This window comes from Pseudorasbora parva, chromosome 9 (genome assembly GCF_024679245.1).
Source record: "Pseudorasbora parva isolate DD20220531a chromosome 9, ASM2467924v1, whole genome shotgun sequence".
NCBI lineage: Eukaryota > Metazoa > Chordata > Actinopteri > Cypriniformes > Gobionidae > Pseudorasbora > Pseudorasbora parva.
The window spans coordinates 20,389,739-20,414,521 of record NC_090180.1 but is presented as its reverse complement, the minus strand read 5'-3'; the positions used below and the strand labels follow the sequence as shown (position 1 = coordinate 20,414,521).

Genomic DNA, 24,783 nt, shown 5'->3' with positions numbered 1-24,783 from the left:
CACGAGCGGAAAGTCTCAGCGAAGCGCATTGATCGAGATCCCCTGAAGGGGGTCTATCCCAGCCCAGACGCCACCGTGCGGTCACAGAGCGATTCACACCAGGGCTTTTCAAGATGCCACAGACAGGATTGTGGATGCTTTCCTAAAAAATGTATCTATCTATCTATCTATCTATCTATCTATCTATCTATCTATCTATCTATCTATCTATCTATCTATCTATCTATCTATCTATCTATCTATCTATCTATCTATCTATCTATCTATCTATCTATCTATCTATCTATCTATCCATCCATCCATCCATCCATCCATCCATCCATCCATATATATATATATATATATATATATATATATATATATATATATATATATATATATATATATATATATATATATATATATATATATAAATTCATATTTCAATCACATTAAATGTATTTTATTCAATTGTATTGTAATTATATAGCTTAATAATCCTGTTTTTATTTATGTTTACATGTTACTTTACCTTTCTTGTTTTAATTTGTTTATTTAAAACAAGTTTTTTTATTTAGTTATTTTATCAAATGCATTTTTTATTTATATCAAATGTTATTTATTTTAATTTTCAATATTTTATTTAATTTTTAATTTTATATTTAGGCCTACATCATTTATTTTTATGTATAGATGTATTTAAGTTATTTGTGTTTAATCAAATGTGTTTAGTTATGTGTTTTAGTTATTTCAAATAATAATTGTAATAAACTTTATTTATATAGCACTTTACAGGCATATAATGCGGTTCAAAGTGCTTTACATTAAAAACAAACAAAAACAAACAAACAAACATGTTCAACAAAAACACGTACATCAAACATAAGAGATTAAAAAAAAAGTTAAATACCACATACAGGATAATATACAAAATATATGATGAACCAACATAAAAAATAAAAATAATCATCCACAATATATCTGACATGAAGCAGGCCATAATTTAATATAAGCACAATTTTAGAGTAAATAATTAAATAGCATGGTAAAAAGATACATGTTTAGCTTTCATTTGAAAATACTAAGTGCACTAGCTTCCCTAATTCCTAATGTTCCATAGTTTTGGTGCATAATTTGCAAAGGCTGCATCACCAAGTTTCGTTGACGACTGGGACCCTCTAATAGACTGGCAATATAGTTAGGTCCTTTTCTTAGTATGTGATGAGGAGGACTTTAAAACATATTCTAAATTGTATTGGAACCCAGTGCAGTGCAGCTAATAATAATTCAATGTGATTTACTTATTTTAATAATTTATTTATTTCCATTAAATGTATTTTTTGTGTGTGTGTGTGTGTGTAGGTTATGTTTATTCAAACCCAATTTGATTTATTTTAGTGTTGTTTTTCAATTACATGTATAAATTTATTATTTTTTTATATCAAATGTATTCATGTTAATATTTTTCAGTAATTTAAATCACATTTTTATTTATTTGTTGATTTTATTGAAATAAAATAGTATGTATTAATTTATTATTTTAAAATGTTTTTTATTTATGTTTTTATTTAATTTAAATACAATTATTTGTATATATTTATTTAAATAATTTAATGTAATCAAATATATTATTTTTAATATACAAGTATATTGTTAATTTCAATATTTTGTGTTATTAAATAAAATAAAATAAATTATTGAATGTATTTATTTATTTAAATTCAATTGTATTTACTTATTTTAATCCAATGTATCAATTTATTAGTTTCGATACAATGTTATTTTATTATTTTTATTATTATTATTTATTTATTTATTTATTTATTATTATTTTCATCAAATTGGTCTGTTTATTTAGTTAGATATTTAGTTTATTTGTGTATTTTTAACACTGCTTTCACAATTCTCTCTAAGCTTTTTGCAAGCACCCTAAAAAAAAGCTTTATTTTGAAAACTGGCAGTGGCACCGGAAGTGAGTTCTAGCGGCGTCTGTTCGTCTCCACGCGACACGCGCAGTTATAGATAGAGGACAGATTGTGTTTCCCCGGTATAAGGCATAAAAATGTAAGCATTACCTTATGTTTATAGAGTGGTTGTCCTAAGAGTATAGCCCACATTCAGTGGTATTACTGTTAGAATGTATGATGTTGCTTATTGTTATTAGTTTGTATATCACAGAGTTAACCATGACGAGCGAAATATATAACTTACATTTCTAAATGTGGGTAATGTTTTATTAAGGTCATATTTTTTTACGGTCATTTTAACAAACACTGAATCACGCTTTGCGTTAACATGACCGGAATCCTCTATTAGTTGGTTTTAAAGTATGTAAGTTATTGCATAAGGCAAGCGTGTGTCCTTGATTCTCAATTAGCAAAATTGAATGTGTTGGGCTGTTACGTAACGTTAGATTTTTTTTAACATGATCGATCGATATAGAATAATATTTTAAAACTCAGCAAATAATTATGCGTGTGTATAATTTTCTATCTCGGTGGGGACATCATGGAGAAAATATAGCTCCCCATGGTCCAATGAGGAAACAAGCTATATCATACAGAATATGTTTTTTTTTCTTTCTAAAATGTAAAAATGTGTAATGGGTAAGTTAGGTTTTGGGATATGGCTAGTGTATGGGGAGGGAATATACAGTTTGTACAGTATAAAAAACATTACGTCTATGGAGAGTCCCCACAAAGATAGTGAACCAGACAACAGATATGTTTGTGTGTTTTGGCAGGCCAGGTCAGGTGGTCATTTCTCATTTTCATTGATATATGCTAATTTAAATATAATAAAAGTGATGTGTTTTTCTTTTTCTAGGTTGTATTGGTGAAGTGGAGAATGAGCAGTGGGTGAGATTCGTTCTAAAGGGGATTATGGCATCATGACAGAGGACGCGTTCAGAAGCTCAGGCATGTCCATGAAGTTGGCAGCTTTGCACTTTGTGGACCTGCCACTGTCAGTTTATTACTCTCTTCCACAGGTAATCTGACCAACAGTGGTCAATAAGCTTATTGACTTGTGCTTTATCATATGAAAATTGGTTTTAAAGACAGGGTTGTCAACCTGGGCTGTGTTTCTTATACAAATTGTGAAGTAAGCTGATCGTAGATTGTATTTTTGGCAATGGTTTTACAATCTACTCATTCTTACGATTATTAATTTATTTAATATATTTTTTTAAAATATTTTTTTTACAAACACACAAACAATAAAAGGGGTAGGACATGATTATGTCAATGTGGAATTGACTGGCTCATTGGTGGCTTGTGGTTTGCAATTACTGTGAAGATATGTGATGTACAAGGACTGTAAGGCAGCCTTCACGAGATATTGTAATTATCATAAATACTATTTTCCTAGTTATTAAATTCTCAAGTCTTATTTATAAATTCTTAAAAACTCAAGTCAAAATTTTAATGCGATGAGCTCGCAATCACAACTTCAGAAGTGGGAAGTACGGAATTTGCGATAGGGGATCTATCAATCCTCAAGGGACTGCGATGTAGGTTGCTTCCCCAAAACAGTGTATAGCACTGGATACTGTCTGCTTTGTTCAACATTGTATTTGTGGCAAAAGTCTGTTTGCCCTGACTGTGATAAGAGGAATGTTTGGGGAAACTTGTATAAAAACATTACTTTTTGCTATTCCGTGATGCAGCAAGCACACACTTTAGCTATAATGTAACCGTTATTGAAAATTATTATAAAGTGTTACCACTTTTTATATAGGGCTTATTTTATATTAAGGAAAGTGTGTGTGTGTGTGTGTGTGTGTGTGTGTGTGTGTGTGTGTGTGTGTGTGTGTGGCCTGGTAATCCCTACGTTATGGGGACAAAATGATGGCAATATCCGAAATCCTTGTCCTTGTGGGGACATTTTTAGGTCCCCATGAGGAAAACATCTTATAAATCACACAGAAGGATTTTTTTGAGAAAGTAAAAATGCAGAATGTTTCCTGTGATGGGTAGGTTTAGGGGCAGGGGCAGTGTAAGGGGATAGGATGTACAGTTTGTACAGTATGAAATCCATTACGCCTATGGAATGTCCCCATAAAACATGAAAACACGAAGTGTCTGTGTGTGTCTGTGTGTGTGTGTGTGTGTGTGTGTAAATATCTTATGCTCACCAATTCTGTATTTATTTAACCAAAAATACATTTAAAAAAAAAACTCCTATTGCAGAATATTATTAGAAATTAAAATAAACTTTTTTAAATTAAAAAATAATTTATTCTTGTGGTGCAAAGCTGAATTTAAAAAAAAACATTAGCCTAGTCTTCTCTTCAGTGTCACATGATCCTTCAGAAATCATTTTAATAGGATGATTTGATATAAATTTACTAATAAATATTATATGTTGATAATAATAATATAATTTATAATTTTATATGTTAAATAATACATTTTATTTGTTAAAAGCAGATTTTGCTTATTCCTTTTGTGTGTGTGTGTGTGTGTGTGTGTGTGTGTGTGTGTGTGTGTGTGTGTGTGTGTGTGTGTGTGTGTGTGTGTGTGTGTGTGTGTGTGTGTGTGTGTGTGTGTGTGTGTGTGTGTGTGTGTGTGTGTGTGTGTGTGTGTGTGTGTGTGTGTGTGTGTGTGTGTGTGTGTGTGTGGAAATGGTGATAACTTTTTCAGGATTCTTTGATGAGGAGAGTTAAATGAACAGCATTTTTTTATCAAATGCATGTATTTAATGTGTTAAAGCATTTATTAAATAAAAATATTTTGTAACATTAAATGTCTTCTGTCACTTTTGATCAGTTTAATCAATAATATTTAATCTTTGAATGACTTAAGTACTCTTCTTTTTTTACTCTTACTACAAATTTGTGAATAGTATCATTGTTTCCACAAAAATGTTAGTCAGCAAAAACGTTTTTTAACATTTTTAATAATAAACATTAAAAAAAATAATCATATTAGAATGATTTCTGCTGGATTGTGTGACTATAAAGACTAAAGTAATGATGCTGAAAATTCAGCTTTGCATCACAGGAATAAATTGCATTTTTTATTTATATAAATAGTAAACAATAGTTTAAATGCTAATAATATTTCACAATATTACTGTTTTTACTATATTGTTGATTAAATAGTTAGTTTTTTTAGTAATGCATGGGAAAATGCACCGCTTAATTTATATGCTTTAATACTTGGTTTTTCACCACCTTGTCATGATTTCGATCTCCTTTTTAGAAAGCGAAACATTAAATTAGTCATGTTTACTATGTTCTGGATTTCACAACTGAGCCTCTTTGATCTTCAGTCTTGGGATACGTGAGTTGCATGTAATGAGCTCACGGCGGTGGATAAGCTGTCAAGCTCTAAAACAGACAAAAAAACACATAAAATTGGCACTGTCTTCTGAAGCTGTATGATAGCTTTGTATGAAAAACAGAAAAAGATTTAGGTTAAACCTCTGCCATAGCTTTTAATATTCAATAGCTTCACATATTCAAACCTGGAGTGATCAGGCTTATTCCTTCAGAAAACGTATGTGGAACTTTTATGGAACTTGATTGCCTGGTCACTATATGGTTTCATTGTATGGGAGGTTTAATTTTTTTTGGTGACAAAGTAGGTAAAGCTCTGGGAGTAATGTGTAGCTTTGCTTCATATATGCTAATGTGCTAATAATAGGTCCTGTTACATGCGTTATATACTTTTGAACATTCCTGTTGGTTTTCTAATGGAAGCCATGAATTGAGGAATTTTGCTCTTTAGCAATGGTTAGGTCATTCACACACAGACCCTATTCAATAGTAATACAGTGAGGAAAATACGTATTTGAACGCCTTGCTATTTTGCAAGTTTCCCCCCTTAGAAATCATGGAGGGGTCTGAAATTGCCATAGTAGGTTCATGTCCACTGTGAGAGACATAATCTAAAAAAAAATCCAGAAATCACAATATATGATTTTTTTTACTATTTATTTGTATGATACAGCTGCAAATAAGTATTTAAACACCTATCTATCAGCTAGAATTCTGACCCTCAAATACCTGTTAGTCTACCTTTAAAATGTCCACCTCCACTTCATTTATTATCCTAAAAAGATGCACCTGTTTGAGGTTGTTAGCTGCATAAAGAACAATCATTTTCATTTGAGCAAGAGCAAGCATTATCGTTTTCTAATGATTGCTGTTGGAGCAATCATTAGAAAATGGATGAAGCTAAACATGACTGTCAATCTCTCTTGGACTGGGGCTCCATGCAAGATCTCACCTTGTGGGGTCTCAATGATCCTAAGAAAGGTGAGAAATCAGCCCAGAACTACACGGGAGGAGCTGGTCAATGACCTGAAAAGAGCTGGGACCACCGTTTCCAAGGTTACTGTTGGTAATACACTAAGACGTCATGGTTTGAAATCATGCATGGCACGGAAGGTTCCCCTGCTTAAACCAACACATGTCCAGGCCCATCTTAAGTTTGCCAATGACCATTTGGATGATCCAGAGGAGACATGGGAGTCATGTGGTCAGATGAGACCAAAATAGAACTTTTTGGTCATAATTCCACTAAATGTGCTTGGAGGAAGAAGAATGATGAGTACCATCCCAAGAACACCATCCCTACTGTGAAGCATGGTAAATGGACTGGACTGCATTTATATAGCGCTTTTATCCAAAGCGCTTTACATTTTTGCCTCACATTCACCCATTCATACACCGACGGCGATGTCAGCCATGTAAGGCGCCAACCAGCTCGTCGGGAGCAGTTGGGGTTAGGTGTCTTGCTCATGGACACTTCGACACTTGGTCAAGTGGAACCGGGGATTGATCTGGTTTGTAGACAACCTACATGAACCACTGAGCCACTGCCGCATGGGGGTGGTAGGATCATGATTTGGGTGTGTGTTTTTCTGCACATGGGACAGGGCGACTGCACTGTATTAAGGAGAGGATGACCTGTATTGCGAGGAACAACCTTTTTGTTTTGGGGAACAACCTTCCCTCAATTAGAGCATTGAAGATGGGTCGAGGCTGGGTCTTCTAACATCACGATGACCCGAAGCATACAGCCAGGATCACCAAGGAGTGGCTCTGTAAGAAGCAAGGTTCTGGCGTGGCCTAGCCAGTCTAAAGACCTAAACCCAATTGTAGCAAAGTTCGATAGTATGAGGAAGGAAGAGGACACGGGGGTCGGCTAGATGGTTGATGCTTGTTTATTAACTCAAAACTTTCAATAACACACACTGCGGTGTGGATTCACATAAACACACGATCACTTCCGGGTCGGCACTTCCGGCTTCCGGTAACTCAGTCTCTGTGGGGGTTTGGCATCAACCGTCCGAACTCTCTCTCTCCCTGGTCTCTGGTTCCGCTGGTGTTTTATCCCGTCTCCGCGCTCATTACTGGAACAAGAGACAGGTGTTATTAATCTGCGTCCAACCCACTCACTTACCGCTCGTCCCGCGGCTCTCTCTCCCGCTGCAGACCTCGCTGAACCACGCCCCCCTTGCCACACCAATAGAGAATCTTTGGAGGGAGCTAAAACTCTGTGTTTCTCAGCGACAGGCCAGAAACCTGACTGATCTAGAGAAGATCTGTGTGGACGAGTGGGCCAAAATCCCTCCTGCAAACCTGGTGAAAACTACAGGAACCGTTTGACCTCTGTAATTGCAAACAAAGACTACTGTACCAAATATTAACATTGATTTTCTCAGGTGTTCAAATACTTTTTTGCAGCTGTATCATACACATAAATAGTTTTAAAAAATCATACATTGTGATTTCTGGATTTTTCTTTATTTTAGATTCTCTCACAATGGACATGCACCTACGATGACAATTTCAGACCCCTCCATGATTTCTTAGTGGGATAACTTGCAAAATAGCAGGGTGTTCAAATACTTTTTTTCCTCACTGTATGTGCCTGTGATTAGCTTAAACTTGCTCGGTAGATCAGATCCCTCAGGCCAATCAACACATGGCCAGCCAAATGCCAGCCAATCATGTCCAGTCATGTAATCCTTGCTCTCACCCTGTCTGACTATCTCACCCTCTCCCCGTCTGCTTTTGTCACTCTGATCTCTGTGTGCCTTGAGTTGAGCTCTTGATCCAAAGTTATACGTTGCCTTATGCCTCTCCATTTCCTCTCTGAGCAGGTGAGTCTGAGCACCGGCACCAAAAAGCTCTTTGCTGCCACTGCCTTCGGCGCAGTGTCCCTCATTTTCCTTGCAAGGCGCTTCAGGAGGAGGAAGGGCAAGAAAAAAGCCAGTTCGCCCATTGAGCAGGAAACATTTGAGTTTCTCACCACTGTCCCCCCGAAAAAAGGTAAAAATCACCTCCAAGCGACATGGAATGTTGGTTAATAGAATGTTGGTTAACATCTATTTAAAATGTGTATAATATTTCACAATATTACTCTAAATGAATAAATACAGCCTTGGTAAGCATAAGAGACTATTACAAGAAACATGAAACGTACCAATAAGACATTATGTAATTGTATAGTGGCTGGTCTCTCTTTATTTCAGATGCTGACTGTCAAAATCTGCCTTTGAACTCAAAGGAATGCTACTCATGTAATGTGGTTTTCAGTGGCGGCCTGTACGGCAGGCTTTCAGGCTCCCTGCAAAACCTTGCCTCCGTAAGCAACATATTTTATTGTCATTTTTGGATGGTGGTATAATATGGACCAAAAAGGCCATTGCAGGGTTTCAGACCTGAGTAGAATTAACAAACATTGCATCAAGATCTAGTGAGAAGCATTCAAATTCAGCGCAAAATTCGCTGTTATAAACCATATCAGCTCAAACAGTGCTGACGAGAACCTGGAGAGACGTTGTGTCATGAACGAACAAGTTATAGGAGGCTTTTCAGTCAACCAACATTCACAATGGATTTCCTTTTGATAGTGAAATTCAATCATCTTCAATGGATTTTAAGTGCCTCACACTATTTCCAGAACGTTTAAAAATAACTTATTTTTAATGTGAAGATTTGTAAAACTTTGTGGCAATCAAATACTATTATATATATGTTTTTTGATTTTTTTAAAGACATGAAATAATCACTATAACCGGCAGATGGTGGCAGATGATGACTTATTGACATGGCAATTTCCACTTCCTAATATATGGGGAAAAAAGTAGGAAGTCACAAAGTCTAATGAAAAACAAAAACTTTTTTTTTTTTTTTGAATAAAGCTTTGAAGCTTTGAAAAACTAAAACTTTATTACACAGAAAACAAGTAAAGACCACTCCATTTATAATCACTGAAGCTGTCGGTCAGTTTAGTAAAAAAAAAAAAAAAAATCATTAAACAAGAGTTAAATGTGTTTTTTTGCACATTACTGTTCTTAATTCAAGCTCAGATCTTTACTGACAAATTTACAATAAACAAACATGTAATATTATTGCACATGTAATGTGCAGTTCAACATGTAATATTGAACTGCACATACTAATGCAAAACAATAGTTTATTTTTTATTAAATTAACACTGTTTTAAAATCTCCCCATGTGCTACCAAATCAGGTGCTTGTTCCACTATCTGTACAATTTAGTGATACCAGTGCTACTGCTATGAAATGTTAATCTGGAGCCCTGCATTGACAAAGTAGTCTTGTCAAATGTGTACCTTTTGCCATGTTTTCACCATTGAGATGTTCAAATGTCACATCATCTTTCAGGTGAGGAGCAGGCACTCTTCCAGTAGCTCCACCTGTGCTAATGGCTCCAGCTGCTGGGAAGGAGCAGGAGATGACGGTGACGTCTGTAATCTGCTCAGTATCCCCGTTGCCACTCCAGAGAATCTCTACCTGATGGGTAAGAACCAGCAGACAGCTGAATTGATGCATCTTCTCCCCTCAGTCTCATAAAAGCTCCAAAATTCTCACGCCAGAGTTCTTTCTAATTCTCCACTCCGGGGGAAGAAAAGTTCAGAATTGTACACCTTCTCAACGGACAGTAGTACAATCAATATTCATCTTAAAGGAAATATAAAAGGAATAAAATATAATAGAAATGAAAGACAAATGCATATTTCATCTCTGGGAGCCGTGCTAAATGAGCAAATACAAACTTTAGAAAACATAAAGGATGAACAAACAATCAGTTCTATTGATTAAGTATGATTTGATTAAGAAAAATATAAACTGGAAAGAGTCATTATAAAAATATAGGTAGATAAATATTATTTAAAGTTTTGATTATGAATTTAATTAGGATATATACAAGTATACTGAAGCGGCAGTGGATTTCAGAATCCACCTTTAAATAGGGATGTAGAGATGTTTGCACCAGCTCTGCAATTCGGCACTCATATCATTATGTACACTCACCTAAAGGATTATTAGGAACACCTGTTCAATTTCTCATTAATGCAATTATCTAATTAACCAATCACATTGCAGTGGCTTCAATGCATTTAGGGGTGTGGTCCTGGTCAAGACTATCTCCTGAACTCCAAACTGAATGTCATAATGGGAAAGAAAGGTGATTTAAGCAATTTTGAGCATGACATGGTTGTTGGTGCCAGACGGGCTGGTCTGAATATTTCACAATCTGCTCAGTTACTGGGCAGTATGCGGCAGTCCTGAGGGCAAAAATGCCTTGTTGATGCTAGAGGTCAGAGGAGAATGGGCCGACTGATTTAAGCTGATAGAAGAGCAACTTTGACTGAAATACTTCTGTTGTAACGAGTGGTTATGCAGCAAAGCATTTGTGAAGCCACAACACGCACAACCTTGAGGCGGATGGGCTACAAAAGCAGAAGACCCCACCAAGTACCACTCATCTCCACTACAAATAGGAAAAAGAGGCTAAAGTTTGCACAAGCTCACCAAAATTTGACAGTTGAAGACTGGAACAATGTTGCCTGGTCTGATAAGTCTCGATTTTTGTTGAGAGGTTCAGAAGGTAGAGTCAGAATTTGGCGTAAACAGAATGAGAACATGGATCCATCATGCCTTGTTACCACTGTGCAGGCTGGTGGTGGGTGTGTAATGGTGTGGGTGATGTTTTATTGGCACACTTTAGGTGCCTTAGTGCCAACTGGTCATCATTTAAATGCCACAGCCTACCTGAGCATTATTTCTGACCATGTCCATTCCTTTATGACCACCATGTACTCATCCTCTGATGGCTACTTCCAGCAGGATAATGCACCATGTCACAAAGCTTGAACCATTTAAAATTGGTTTCTTGAACATGACAATGAGTTCACTGTACTAAAATGGCCCCCACAGTCACCAGATCTCAACCCAATAGAGCATCTTTGGGATGTGGTGGAACGGGAGCTTCGTGCCCTGGATGAGCATCCCACAAATCTCCATCAACTGCAAGATGCTATCCTATCAATATGGGCCAACATTTCTAAAGAATGCTTTCAGCACCTTGTTGAATCAATGCCACATAGAATTAAGGCAGTTCTGAAGGCGAAAGGGGGTCAAACACAGCATTAGTATGGTGTTCCTAATAATCTTTTAGGTAAATGTATATGCCAATTTATGCAACATAATGCAAAAAAGCAGCTTTTCAGTACTAGGCATAAAAAAACTGTCGCTTTCAATTAGAATTAAAAACTTAAAACAAAAAAATGTATAAACCAGCTCTCCATTGTGTTCATGTTTTTACTCGCATCTGACCAAAAAGGAGAAATGAACCAAAAAAGATATGCAGAGCACACCTACCTAGGGCTGTATGATGGTATATATTGTGAATGCGACATAAAGTGTCTATCTCTACTATATTTCACTTTGAAATTTGACTATATAATTTATTTTGCAGTATGTACAGTAAATATATCTGCAGCAACAAACCATCCTCGCAGGGACGCAAGCCATCCAACGTTTTTCTTTTAAACCCTATTTCTCTTTTCTTCTTCCCTTTTTCTGTTTTTTGCTACTCTGAGTATTATACAAATCTTGGTATTTATGGCATTTTCGGCGTTTCTTTGCCTCTTCTTGATGGATCGCTACCTGTACTCCTGAGTTGTAAGTCGCTTTGGATAAAAGCGTCTGCTAAATGCATAAATGTAAAAATGTAAAATGCACGCATATTGACTGTCAGGATCCCAAAATTTACCCATTCTTTTTACCGAAGCTTCACGTCTTGTTGCCTATGACACGTGTCGCTCTGTCTCTATTGGCTATTTTATTAAGCTGTATTATTACATACAGCTACTGTTGATCTTAAAATAAAAGTGTAATCATTTATGTTCAGAATCTTATCTGTCATTCTAAATCTGATGTGGGAGTTTTTGCAGATGAACAGACAGGTTGAATAGATGTATTTTTGTTCTCCCACAGGAATGGAGTTGTTCGAGGAAGCCCTGCGGCGCTGGGAGGAGGCACTAACGTTCCGCAGCAGGCAAGCGGAAGATGAGGAGAGCTGTGCGTCTGTGAAGCTCGGAGCTGGAGATGCCATCGCAGAAGAAAGCTTGGAGGTATTGCTTACCAACCACTGTGGTCCTCAGTAGGGATGCATGAGCCACCTTATTTTGCCATGCGGACGTAATCTATTTTCTGTGATTGTGTGAAACAGCTGATTCATTAGCTGCTTTAGGTAAATAACTAGATACCAGAAATAATTAAAAAGTTCAGTAAATGGTATAACTACCGGTATTTGCCCTACAAACTAACGTGCACGATTACGATAATAATGACACTAATACAATACAAATTCAAATACAAATACAAATTTACTATATTGAGCAGCATAATCTTGTTTCTGTACAGCTAAAATAACTGGAAGTGGATTCCAAAGGAAGCCTCGCACATTCAAGTTATAAATGCTCTTACATTAAAGATAAGCTGGATATTGGTGCCATATTTGTTTTTCAGCCAATACTAGGCATTTTTGCAATTTATTGATATTGGAAATGTAATGGTCCACACTCATTTCCCCTAGTTTTGCATTTAGGTTATCTTTGACAATAATGCTTAATTAAAAACTCTAATAATGTAAAAAACACTGTTAATGTGCAGTTTACTTAGTCATGTTTCTTAAGCTGAAGCTCTATGTTCATAAAACATAATATGCTAATATTATACTCTGTATCAGGACATTATCAGTGCAGATTTCATCCGAAAGCTGGAGTCTCTGCTTCAGAGAGCCTATCGGCTCCAGGAGGAGTTTGAGGGAGCGCTGGGAATGACAGACCCTTCAACACAACCTAGTAACGGTGGGTGTTAAACTAAAGACAAATCATGTAAAGTCAATAGGTAACTGTGTCTGAATGTGAATTAATAGTCTTGTGTAAAATGTATTGCTGGGCTTGGCTCTGTTAACCATTACTGTACTCTAAAAAATGGTGGGTGGCAACTGATCCATTGCATAAGCAGTGTGTCTTCTGTTTTCTAATTTAGTCAAAATGTGTTTTTTATTTGTTTTTTTTAAATGGATTCATATACTCACTGGCCACTTGCGTGTTCCAGGTTGGACTCTCTTTTGCTTGCACAACTGCCTTAATTCTTTGTGGCATATATACAAGAAGGTGCTGGGGGAAAAAAATTTCCCATATTGACATGATTGCATCACGCAGTTGCTGGAGATTTGTCGGCTGCACATCTATGATGTGAATCTCCCATTCCTCCACATCCCAAAGCTGCTCTATTGGATGGAGATCTGGTGACTCATTGTCGACTTATTGTCATGTTCTAGAAACCAGTTTAAAGGTCCCGTTCTTTCCATCTTTCAAACTTAAGTTAGTGTGCAATGTTGCTGTTAGAGCATAAATAATACCTGTAAAAGGATAAAGCTCAAAGTTCAATGCCAAGCGAGATATTTTATTTAACAGAAGTTCCCTTTCAAAGTCTACAGCGAACGGCCGGTTTGGACTACACCCCTGCACTTCCTTCAGGAATGACGTCACTAGAACCGTTTGTTGACTAACCCTCCGCCCACAAGTACACGCAAAATAGGGGGCGTGGTCTTGTTGCTCTCCCACGTAGAGAAGAGTGCGCATTGAGCTTGCATCTCCCCGTTATGGTAACAGACGGGAACTTTCTGGGCAAAGTGTGCTAAGCTGCTGTCCAATCACAACACGGGAAGCGCTGGCCCAATCAGAACTCGTTACGTATTTCTGAAGGAGGGACTTCCCAGAACAAGGAAATCATCAGGTCGTTTTTAGGACAGAGAAAACAGCGGTGTACACATAAGTAAAGTTTTTTTACACGTGAAACATGAACTCATGTTATATTGCACACTGTAAACATAATCAAAGCTTCGAAAACGCGCGAAGAACGGGACCTTTAAGATGATTTGAGCTTTGTGACTTGCATGTTATCCTGTTGGAAGTAGCCATCAGAAGATGAGTACGCTGTGGTCATAAAGAGGTGCACGCGTTAGCAACAATACTCTGGAAGGCTGTGGTGTTTAAATAATGCTCAATTGTTACTAAGGGGACCAAACTGTGCCAATAAAATATCCCACACCAGCAACAGCCTGAACCGCTGATACTAGGCACGATGCATCCATGCTTTTCATATTGTTTATCCCAAATTCTGACCCAACCATCAGGCAACATGATTTTCCAATTAATTTTGGTGAGCCTGTGTGAATTGTAGCCTCAGATTTCAGTTCTTAACTGACAAGAGTGGCACCAGGGTGTCTTCTGCTACTTGTAGCCCATCTGTTTCATGGTTCAATTGTGCATTCAGTGATGCTCTTTTTTAGACCTCGATTTTAACAGGTGTTTGAATTACTGTTGCCTTTCTATCAGCTGAACCAGTCTGGCCATTCTCCTCTGACCTTTGGCATCAGCAAGGCATTGTAGACACAACTGCCGCTCGCTGGATATCTTCTCTTTTCCGGTCCATCTCTGTAAACCCTAGAGATGGTTGTGTGTGAGAATCCCAGTAGATCAACAGTTTCTGACAGCCCCTCTGGTACCAACAACCATACCACATTCAAAGTCAAAACCTTTTGGCTTGCTTAGTTGGGAACATTTAATATTCTGCAATATTATTGATTTGACTGTACTGAGCTGGACGATGACATCACTGTTTTTTACATAAAAACAATTGGTCTGTGCAGTTAATTTGAATAAGAAAGCCATCCAAACCAAACAAGCACTTCCAAAAGGTCTGTGTTGCGTTCATATTTCAGTCAAGCTGCACCAAAGAGATCTAAACTGACCAAAAACAGGATGTGATGTCACAAGATGCAACCCTAAAAAGGACAGAATGCTCAAGCAAACCTATTTTTTTTCTCATTATAGTTGGGAAATTGCCCATGACAGTTCATTACAGGCATCAGAACCGTGTCTTCATGCTGTAAATCTTCATTTGTATGTGTGACGGAGGAATTATTGGTGCTGTTTTGACTGTGAATCGACCACTAAGTGAACCAGGACTAAATGCATAAATTATTTTTGGGTCCAAAAGAACCAAGAGATCTGAACTACAAGTGTTGAACACCCTTAGTGTAAAACTGGACACAGTAGATGTGCAAATTTGTATGTTCTGCTTTGTGCTGCTGCATATTACTGAGGCTCATCTCATGTTCGGTATCTAAATAAAGAAGCTGGTCAAGGTCCAAAGTTGCCTTACAGCTGTTTACAGGTCTACCTCTTACACACTCCCAAGCTTAAGGCATTATTGGCTCAGTTCACACCCTTCCACATGTAAACCCATTGGCACGTTTGTCCTTCAATTCCATTGAATCTCTCCATGTGACTTTCTTGTTTATGCTGTTTGCTGTTTTGGAATTAGGCCAGTTTGCTCACCCATGTGAGATAAGGGCACACTTCATTCTAATCTTCCCTTATTTCCTCTGGCAGACAAGCACATGGATCTCTCCGTGCGGGAGGACTTTGAGGACACCTGTCTCAAAGATTCAATCAGCATCGCCTCAACAGATTCCTTCGTGTCTGCCGCAGAGGTGAGAGGAAAGTCTTTGTGCCGCTCAGCTCATGTGGCGCATGCTGGACAGTTTGAACCTTCCTAACATCTTACAGACCTTCATTTGTTATAGGATTCAACATAAATGTTCTTTTTTGGGCTGTTTGGCACTCGCAGGCTTCAGATCATGTTTGCCATCAACATCCCATCATGTGTGGTCTACAAAAAATAAAAAAGTATAATGGTATTGGACCTGTATCATGGTATTCCTCATGTATCATACTAAATATATCTTAGTAATCCTTGGTTTTACCATCTGCTACCCCACCTTGACCATGGTACTGCAAGAGGATTTAAGGGTAATAATCCTAGGTCATTTAAATCTGCCCCCCTTTTCCCCATCCATTGATCACCCTGTGAAACACTGTGGGAACACTAGGGAAGAATGAGAATAAAATCCTACTTGTTTGGATTTTAAATAGGCAAATGCTTAAGTCTATGAGTATTATGTTTCTAGCATGTTATATTTTTGGCATCTAGAAGTGATTGCCTATTGCTGATTGGCCCTAATTGGAGTGTGTAGCTTTTCATTTCTTTGTTGGAAGACACATCATGGCCGTATTCCTGGATGACAATGTCAAGATTCATTAGGCTCAAATTGTGAAAGAATGCATGAAGAATCATTTTCACACATGAATCGGCTTCTCTGTGTTCAGATCCTTAAATTCAGTGAAAGGCTTTTCAGGTGCATTGATATGCATGTATGTATGTATGTATGTATGTATGTATGTATGTATTTATTTATTTATTTATTTATTTATTTTTTATCATCAAAATCTTAACAATGCAAGAGAAGAACTGTTGCCAAGCCTATAACATACTAAAAACATAATATTCATTGCAATAATGATCCAATCTCTTAAGCATTTCCATATTTAAATCCAAACAGTGACTTTTGTAAAAAAGAAAAGAAAAGAAAAGAAAAGAAAAGAAAGAAATACCTTTATATATTTTGTTACACTGCCCATGTATATGACCTATTTTTCAGCAGCATTCAGTATGGGTTTTTTACTGTTTGATTTATAAATTTAAGGGATAGTTCACCCAAAAATGAAAATTACCTCATGATTTACTCACCTTCAAGACTAAGTGTATATGATATTCTTGTTATATAAGTTTTCCATATGGCTCCAGAGGGTTTAATAAAGCCTTTCTAAAGCAAAGCGATGGATTTTTGTAAGAAAAATATCCATATTTAAAACTTTATACACTAAAATAACTCGCTTCCAGCAGATAATTAAATAGTTTGAGTGACCTATCCATTTAAGTGAGCTTTTTTAAAGTGAATTGCTTATATAGACTGTCTTTTATCTTCTGGGGTTTTTTAAGACATTTTGGTTACAAAATGTCCATTTAAACATTATAAAATGAGTCCTGGTGCATATCCTAGTCAACACTCTGGTTTGAAGAAATATAAGAAATAAAATATATTACGATATAATTTTGAAAGAATTATGCAAAAAACATCTTAAATCTTGCAATCTATTGCAGTTATCTGAGCACAGAGAGTTGAGGAGTGCCCATGCACTCTCATATCACCCCTTCTATGAGGACGCCCTGCAGATGGCTGAGGAGGGCAAGATCTCCTGTCGAGTGCTACGGTGAGTCAAGTGTGTCAAGGCCATGGCAGAGTTCTTCGCTCATGGGTAAAAAGTTAGAAAAGTATTCTTGAAGCAGTATACTGTTAATGAACATCCCTATGCCACACATGCTGCTGAGAGTGGCGATTACATTAATATGTAAATATGTGCTGCACGCTTTCCTATCAATTACAAAATCGGTGAGAATACAGCTGTTAGGAAAGCATCTGATCATAGAGATAAGTTTGCAAGAGCTCTGCACTTAGTTAATTTATATACCACTTTATACAAAAGATTGCTTTAACGGAAGTATAAATGTAATTATGATAAGCACAATAATCAATTATTTATTTCATATAGTAGACTATATTAGACTAGCTGTAGATAATATTGTCGACATAGACGTTTTAACAAAGTTCAATCCTGTTCACAGATACGTGTGTATTGGTTATTTGAATGTGGCTCGTCCAATCAGAAGTCTGAACTGTTAAAAATCTGCATTAGTTTGCAATTATTTCTGAAAACATTGCTTGTTTCATGCAGACTGCGTTTTTCATTGTTAATCTTCTTTTAAAATCAGAACAGAAATGCTTGAATGCCTTGGAGACACTGACTTCCTGGCGAAACTTCACTGTATACGGCAGGCGTGTCAGGTAAAGGATTCCTTTTTCATGTCCTGAATGCAAAATTTAACTTTGTGGGCTTTAGTCCATTATTTTCTGGATTACCTAGTTTAATGTTATTAGGTAGTGGTTATATTCAAAAATTTAAATTAATAAATATAATTAGATGTTTTGTGTTTTGATATCAGACTGGAAGACTATATACTGCTAGTCTTTATTGTTATGTTGCAATGTTTAATTCTATATTGTAATGTTAATGTTTGTAATTGCTACCCCTAAGGACCGGGATGTTTCAGCATAGTGTTTGAGCGAGTCGCCTGTCAATCGCGTCATATCTGCGTTACCCTCGGTTTTATTCTTCAGAAGCGCTTTTCTCTTAGCAGTTTGAACATGTCACAGCAGCACCGAGCGAACGCACAGAGGAACGTCATAACACAATTTTAAACACACTTAAATGTATCTGATATGATAAACAGAGCTGCTTTACCTGACCGGAAAAAGCGGAAGTGCGAGCGCCTGGCAACTGTCTCCCGTCCTGGTACTCGCGAGCCGCGTGCTTGGATAACAATCGCTCCAGCGGCCGTGCTCAGCTCCACAATACTCGGTCCTGCTCTGCTTTACACTACAGTAACGTAATAACCACATCCATGAACATGATTTCTACCCGAGTCCTATTTTCCACCGGCTGTGAGGTGAAGACCACATGTCCCAAGATGCTGCGCTCACACTCGGCATCATCAAATTACGCCTATGTTTAGAATAGGCGCCCTCCAGTGGACGGAAAGCTGCATAGTGCACCTTTAATTCCGAGGGGTTTACTGCATTTGTTTGCTTCATTGTATTAAATTGACAGCCTTGAGTATTAAATTCAGTTCATGCTAATAGTCTTGCATTTCGGGGTTGTGTATCAAGAATCAGTTCCATTTTAGAACCGGTTCCAAATGTCCGAGAACCCTGGATTCGATAAGACTTGTGCATTTAGATTCACTTATCGATTCCTGTGTGCGCATTTCAATATGACTTTAAACCATTGAAGCGCAAGAAAACCAATGCACTGTTTTCTGACCTGCACACATCCAAAGCGAACACACAGAAAAGTGCTTTTAATGTGATTGTATACCATTCAGTTGCAAGAAGACTTGCATGCTGTATTCTGTGTTGCGGCAAAACGATGTTCACACAGAAAGCCACCTATCATACTGCGTAGTTCGTGATACCAAGTTCTCTTCCCCATCTTTTTCACTTGAATGGACAAATATATCAATATTCTTGTCACACAGTAGGTTATGTCTTCAAGTATTTATGAGGATCTATTAACAGACATGCAATATAATATACATAACTCTTTTTCAGTGGTGTATAAAGACCTTATGTAATAAACCGTTATGTCTTTATTACCTTAGAATGAGTCATTTCTATCTACGTATACTGCGGGTCCCCTCGCGGTGAAATCGGCATTTTGCGCCGCCATGTTTCTACAGTAGCAAATGGCATTTTTGTCCTGTGTCGGCCACAGTAGCTTCTCTATGTGCTTTGAAAGGGAGGGGTGAGCGGTGAACTGTTGCAATTTGCAACCACACCTCTAGATGCCGCTAAAAATACTTACTAATAAAGTGCACCCTTAAGTGAACGTAAACAGTTAACAAAGAAAACACGTGTAACAGTGTATTGGATTCGTGCAGCTCTTAAAGTGGCAGCAGTCTAATATCCCTGCTGTCGTCTCTATAAAACATTTTAAACAACAAAAGACAAAGAGAAAATTAAGTAATTGTTCTTGACTGAACAACTTTTATAACTAAATTTGTGATGTATTATTTATTAATAAAATTGCAGTGTTTAAATTTAATTTGGAACTCTTATAACACTGTTTATTTCAATCGTATCTTTGTTCAGCTGTATTTATTTGTGCAATTGCTAATTTGGTCTTTTGGAGTGTTTTCTTGTCTTTTAATTATGCTTGAAATTTGTATTAGTTAGGCTAGTTGTTTTTGCAATAGTATTTTTTAACCATAGGCAAAAGCTTAATGTGTAAGTGTTCTTTAGCCTGTTGGTTTTTGTTAATGGTATTCAACTACAATGAAGTGTTTTGCAAAAAAAATGGATGTGAATGATATCCAAGTTGTTTTTACCTTATTGGAATCGATTAAGCAGAAACGGAATCTTTAAAATTCCAATGATACCAACCTTACTTGCATGAGGCAGAGTCTTAAGTCTACAGTCATTTCCAAATGGAACCCTAAAGTCCTTGCAGTCTTTCTTCGAGTCCACACTTTTGTGAAATAATACCACATTGACTGTCATATTGAATTCTGTGGCACTCGCCTCAGTGTGGGCTTGGCAGAAACACACCAAGGGTGAGGGCATAAAGGGGGCAATCAAGGGGACACTTCTCAAATCTTTATTTTTAACCTCTTTTATTCAGGTCATCTTATGTGAAAGAGTTACTAGAGCATTTCTGGCTGACACAGGAAAGATGATATTGTCTTCAATAATTGTTAAGGCAAGAAAGGTGAGTGCCCTTTCTGTTTTTTATATATATATATATATGTATGTGTATATATATATGTATATATATATATATATATATATATATATATATTCATATATGATCATATATGAACATATATAAACAGTCCCCAACCTAACAGACCTGTGTTATGTGGTTTGCAGAACCCAAAGAGATTTGAGGAAGTGTTTGAGGAAATGATCAGCTTCATGGAGCAAACAGACCACTGGGAGAACACAGAAACTGAGCTTTCTGCAAGAGGGGTGAGAGATCTCATTCTATAGAGATAGACCTGACCTGAAAATGTATATTCAGTCCAATTTTTTTCTTTACAAGTTTGGGTTTTTTTCTTCTTCAGGTTAAACATCTGAACTTCTATGACATCGTTCTTGACTTTATCCTCATGGATTCATTTGAGGATCTTGAGAATCCTCCAGTCTCAATCCAAAATGTGGTTAACAATCGTTGGCTCAACAATTCCTTCAAAGAGACGGTGTGTACAGAATTTCTTGCATTTGATCATTTGACAAAATGACATTTGAGTTACAAAAATTTTTCATAAGACTTTATTTTACCTTCATAGGCTGTTGCATCAAGTTGTTGGTCCGTTCTGAAGCAGAAGAGACAACATATGAAGGTATTGTTGAGGCCTGCACTTTAGCTTGAAATGTGTCCATACTTCCATCTCTCTCTCTCTCTCTTCTTATTTTATGTTGTATTATTAATTTAGTTTGAATCTTAAAGGAACTGCATGTAAGAAATGTTTTTCACTTAATCATAAAATTGCCCTGATATGTCACTAGACATTAAGAAATCATGTTAATGTTAATCAAGTTTGAGTCAGGGGAGAGGGGATACGCCACTCTACAGTAATTTGAAAGTGATTGCAATACCAGTTTTGGCCACAATCTTGCATACATTTCCTTTAATTGTAAGATCTTACTTCCTCTGCCCGGTTGTTTTGATTTAAACAGGCAAATGCTTCAGAATCTATTACGACTCCCAGGACTGTTGATTGACAGCAGCGTTTCACCTCAGACCCACCCTGAGCGAGCTCAAGCTGTCGTCGTCATATGCGCCATTGTATAAGTAGAGACGATGAAGCCGAATGACGTCTAAGTGATTGTGGTGTTCTGTTTTTGGGTGTAATAATGAACACAGCAGTCATTTTGATGTTCCTAAATCCAAATTTTTTATTTTTTTGTTTTCGTCGATGCTTTTATGTCTGAGCAAACCGCGAAGCATTTGTTCACCAGACTGCTTTATAACCGAGGGTTAGTATGAAGCAGGTTTTGCTAAGAAGCTGCTCCTGAATAAAGATCTGTACCAACTCTTTGTGTTCCTGCTGCCCCTCCAGAAGAAGTGAGTGTAGTTTGAAACGCTTTTACGCTTCACGATCAATGCAGCTGATGTGTACAGGGTTAGTTAAATTACAGCATGCTTTCTATGTGTGATGTTCTCGATATAATTAATAATCCTACTTTTATAATGAACAACGCGTTATGGAAATTGTGTTATTACAAACTGTGTTTGCTGGTTTTAAACTTAACATGGACGTGGTAACACTAAGCTTCATTATGTAGATGGTTTATAACGGTGTCTGTTATTGTCCAAAATGTTTGTGTTGTAACAGTTATTACAATGCATAGATAACGTTACGCATCACTGACATTAACAGAAAAAAAGTTTTTTTTGGCATTAGGTGTAACATCAATCTGTCAATGAACTAACGTATGTAAACACATAGCATTCGTGCTAAGATTACCCCGCCAGTACATAAAGATAGATCAAAGTGACATTACGTTAACCAACCATTCAGAAACATCCATCTTACCTGTCCAGACTTGTAACACTCCTAAAATGTATTGAAAGTCTTTGGGATGTGCTGGAGGAGACTTGACAGAGTGATGGACTCGTGCATTATCAAATCAAGATCTTGACCAAAAATTTATGCACATCTTGATGGAAATAAAATTCCTTGCAATAAAATGTACTTTCTTTTCATAAACTCTTAAGCATTTGCCTATTTAAATCCAAACAGCGACTTTTTTTTGTTTTTGTTTGGCGGTATTTTAATTAAATGTTTTGTGTGCAGGTTCAAGATGGCTTCATTGCACATTTCTATGCAGTGTGTGAACACATAAGTCCTGTCTTGGCCTGGGGGTTCCTAGGTCCAAAAAATTCCCTGCACGATTTCTGTGGCTTCTTCAAGGTGAGGTGTAATTTGATGACCTCTCTATTAAAGTACTCTAATACTCTATTGGTATTAAAGAGCACACCCAGGTTCCTCACTGTTGACGAGGGCTTGAAAGAGCAGTCATCAAGTGTTACAGTATTCTAGGTTACTACTTGTGGAGCTTTTCTGACCAATGATTAAAAATTCAGTTTTATCTGAAGTTGCGTGAAATTGCTATTCATCCAATTTTTATATCACCTATGCATTTCATTAATCTTATGAATTGGTAAGTTCCGTCAGGGCGTGAAGAAATATAGAGCTTAGTGTCGTCAGCACAATGAAAACTAACGCCATGTTTCTAATGATATATCCCAGTGATAGCATATACAGGGTGAAAAGCAATGGTCCTAACAATGACCCTTCTGCTTTGTTGAACAAAATGGTTTATTTTATTCTATAGGAGCAGGTGCTGTTCTTCTTGAAGGACATCTTTGACCTGGAAAAAGTGCGTTACTCTAGTCTGGACACACTATCTGAAGATATCCTGCACCTGCTTCACCGTCGCTCTGAGCTGCTTCTGGCTTACCTGGGTTCTGATATGATCCATCACCTTAACGGCTGTAGTGTCACACCTTTGCACCTGGTACCCAGTCCTTTGCTGGAGGGACAGGTTCAGTGAGCTACACCCATGTGTCACATCCTCCACATTTTAATGGACGTGAACTTATCTCCCACATTTGCCGAGTCCAGTGCACATCATGACTATTGTCTTCCAAGTCATTATTAGTGCCATGCAGTTGATGAAAAGGGAGCTGTTTAATTTACATGCCTTTAATGTGTTCCAGTAATAATTTGATTTATAATGAATGAATGTGCAATGAATGATCTGAATTTTTAAGGTCCTTGTGTCCAAAAAGCTTTATTGGAAGTATTTTGATAGTTATTCATTTGTCTTCCTGTAGGTCACTTTATTGCAATTAATATTGAACTGAATTAGACATTCTTAGCGATACCATGAGAAGCACATGAATGTTGTGAACGTGAAGTCATTACATGATCTATTATAAGCCTTACAAATAGTACATGTATTGTGACCTGAAGTATTTTATCCTGTAATATGCTTGAGTTAAGGCAGCTTGTGTTATAATCCAGTCTAGATATATTGTATATAGAAACACTGAAACCACTACATGAGAAATAAAAATCTGAGCCATTTGTAAAGATTACAATTTTATTGATGACAATGGCAACAATCTTCAACATTTCAGACCAACAATTCTCAGCAGAAATCAAAAGTACATTCAACAGCTTTAACAGTTCATGATAGCTTGTTTTACCTCAAAGGCATGCTCCAAATTTCTCAGCTAGCCTCCGATTTGCTCTTCGTTTTTAGACCCCCACGAATTCTGTTGTGAACAATTTGCTCAAAGGAAAGCACATCTTGCATGCATACGAAAAGATATGCAGCAATGGACAAAGACTAGGTTTAAAGAAACTCTTTAACTGAAACCAGTCTGGCAAATATATCAACTAAAACGAAAAAACAAAACAAAAGTTCCTGGTCTGGTCATGGTCCACCTGTACAGCATTGATGTACATTAAATCCCTACGCTTGTCAACAAAAGGCAAAGCATGTACTCGAACATTTCATAGAACCATTACTCAACCAATAATACAGAAACATGGCTACATATCTATAATCATAAACTAACTGGCATCACCCTAAACTAACAGAAACATTGACTTTGCAATGACAGATTCCTCATGATATATTTTTACCTTATAATTGGAGCCCTTGAACAGTCTACGTTCAGCGGAGGCACAGACTCAAAGGATTCCTCCTTACGGACAAACTAGGACCTGATTCTACGAACTACGCCTGCAGCATCTTCAACACTGTGAGTGAGAATGAAGGCAGCAATGTGGGACAAACATTAGCACTACAGAGGGGCATTAAGAAAGCTTGCAAACCAATGAAACATGAGCATACATACAGTATACGTCAGTTATCAGTGAGTGCATTCATAGGACTAGCTCCGGATCATTTCGCATCTGCATGCA

General features: G+C 37.0%; 1 protein-coding gene across 1 annotated transcript; it reads left to right on the top strand.

Annotated features, from left to right (window-relative positions):
- Positions 1 to 2,805: 2,805 nt before the first annotated feature.
- On the top strand, positions 2,806 to 23,937 carry miga1 (mitoguardin 1). Its single transcript, XM_067454286.1, has 15 exons — positions 2,806 to 2,968; positions 8,095 to 8,263; positions 8,467 to 8,579; positions 9,625 to 9,760; positions 12,244 to 12,380; positions 12,998 to 13,118; positions 15,717 to 15,817; positions 17,329 to 17,438; positions 17,998 to 18,070; positions 20,463 to 20,549; positions 20,711 to 20,809; positions 20,905 to 21,039; positions 21,130 to 21,183; positions 22,642 to 22,758; positions 23,183 to 23,937. Exons 1-15 carry the CDS (start codon positions 2,870 to 2,872, stop codon positions 23,399 to 23,401), a joined length of 1,770 nt encoding a protein of 589 aa, XP_067310387.1. The 5' UTR covers positions 2,806 to 2,869; the 3' UTR covers positions 23,402 to 23,937.
- The last annotated feature ends 846 nt before the right edge of the window (positions 23,938 to 24,783 follow it).

Bases quoted from the DNA above. Each gene is read 5' to 3' on its own strand.
- miga1 (XM_067454286.1), top strand. From the start codon at position 2,870: ATGACAGAGGACGCGTTCAGAAGCTCAGGCATGTCCATGAAGTTGGCA. The intron at 18,071-20,462 runs GTAAAGGATTCC...TCTTTTATTCAG, and splicing joins GTATACGGCAGGCGTGTCAG to GTCATCTTATGTGAAAGAGT. The intron at 22,759-23,182 runs GTGAGGTGTAAT...TTTATTCTATAG, and splicing joins ATTTCTGTGGCTTCTTCAAG to GAGCAGGTGCTGTTCTTCTT.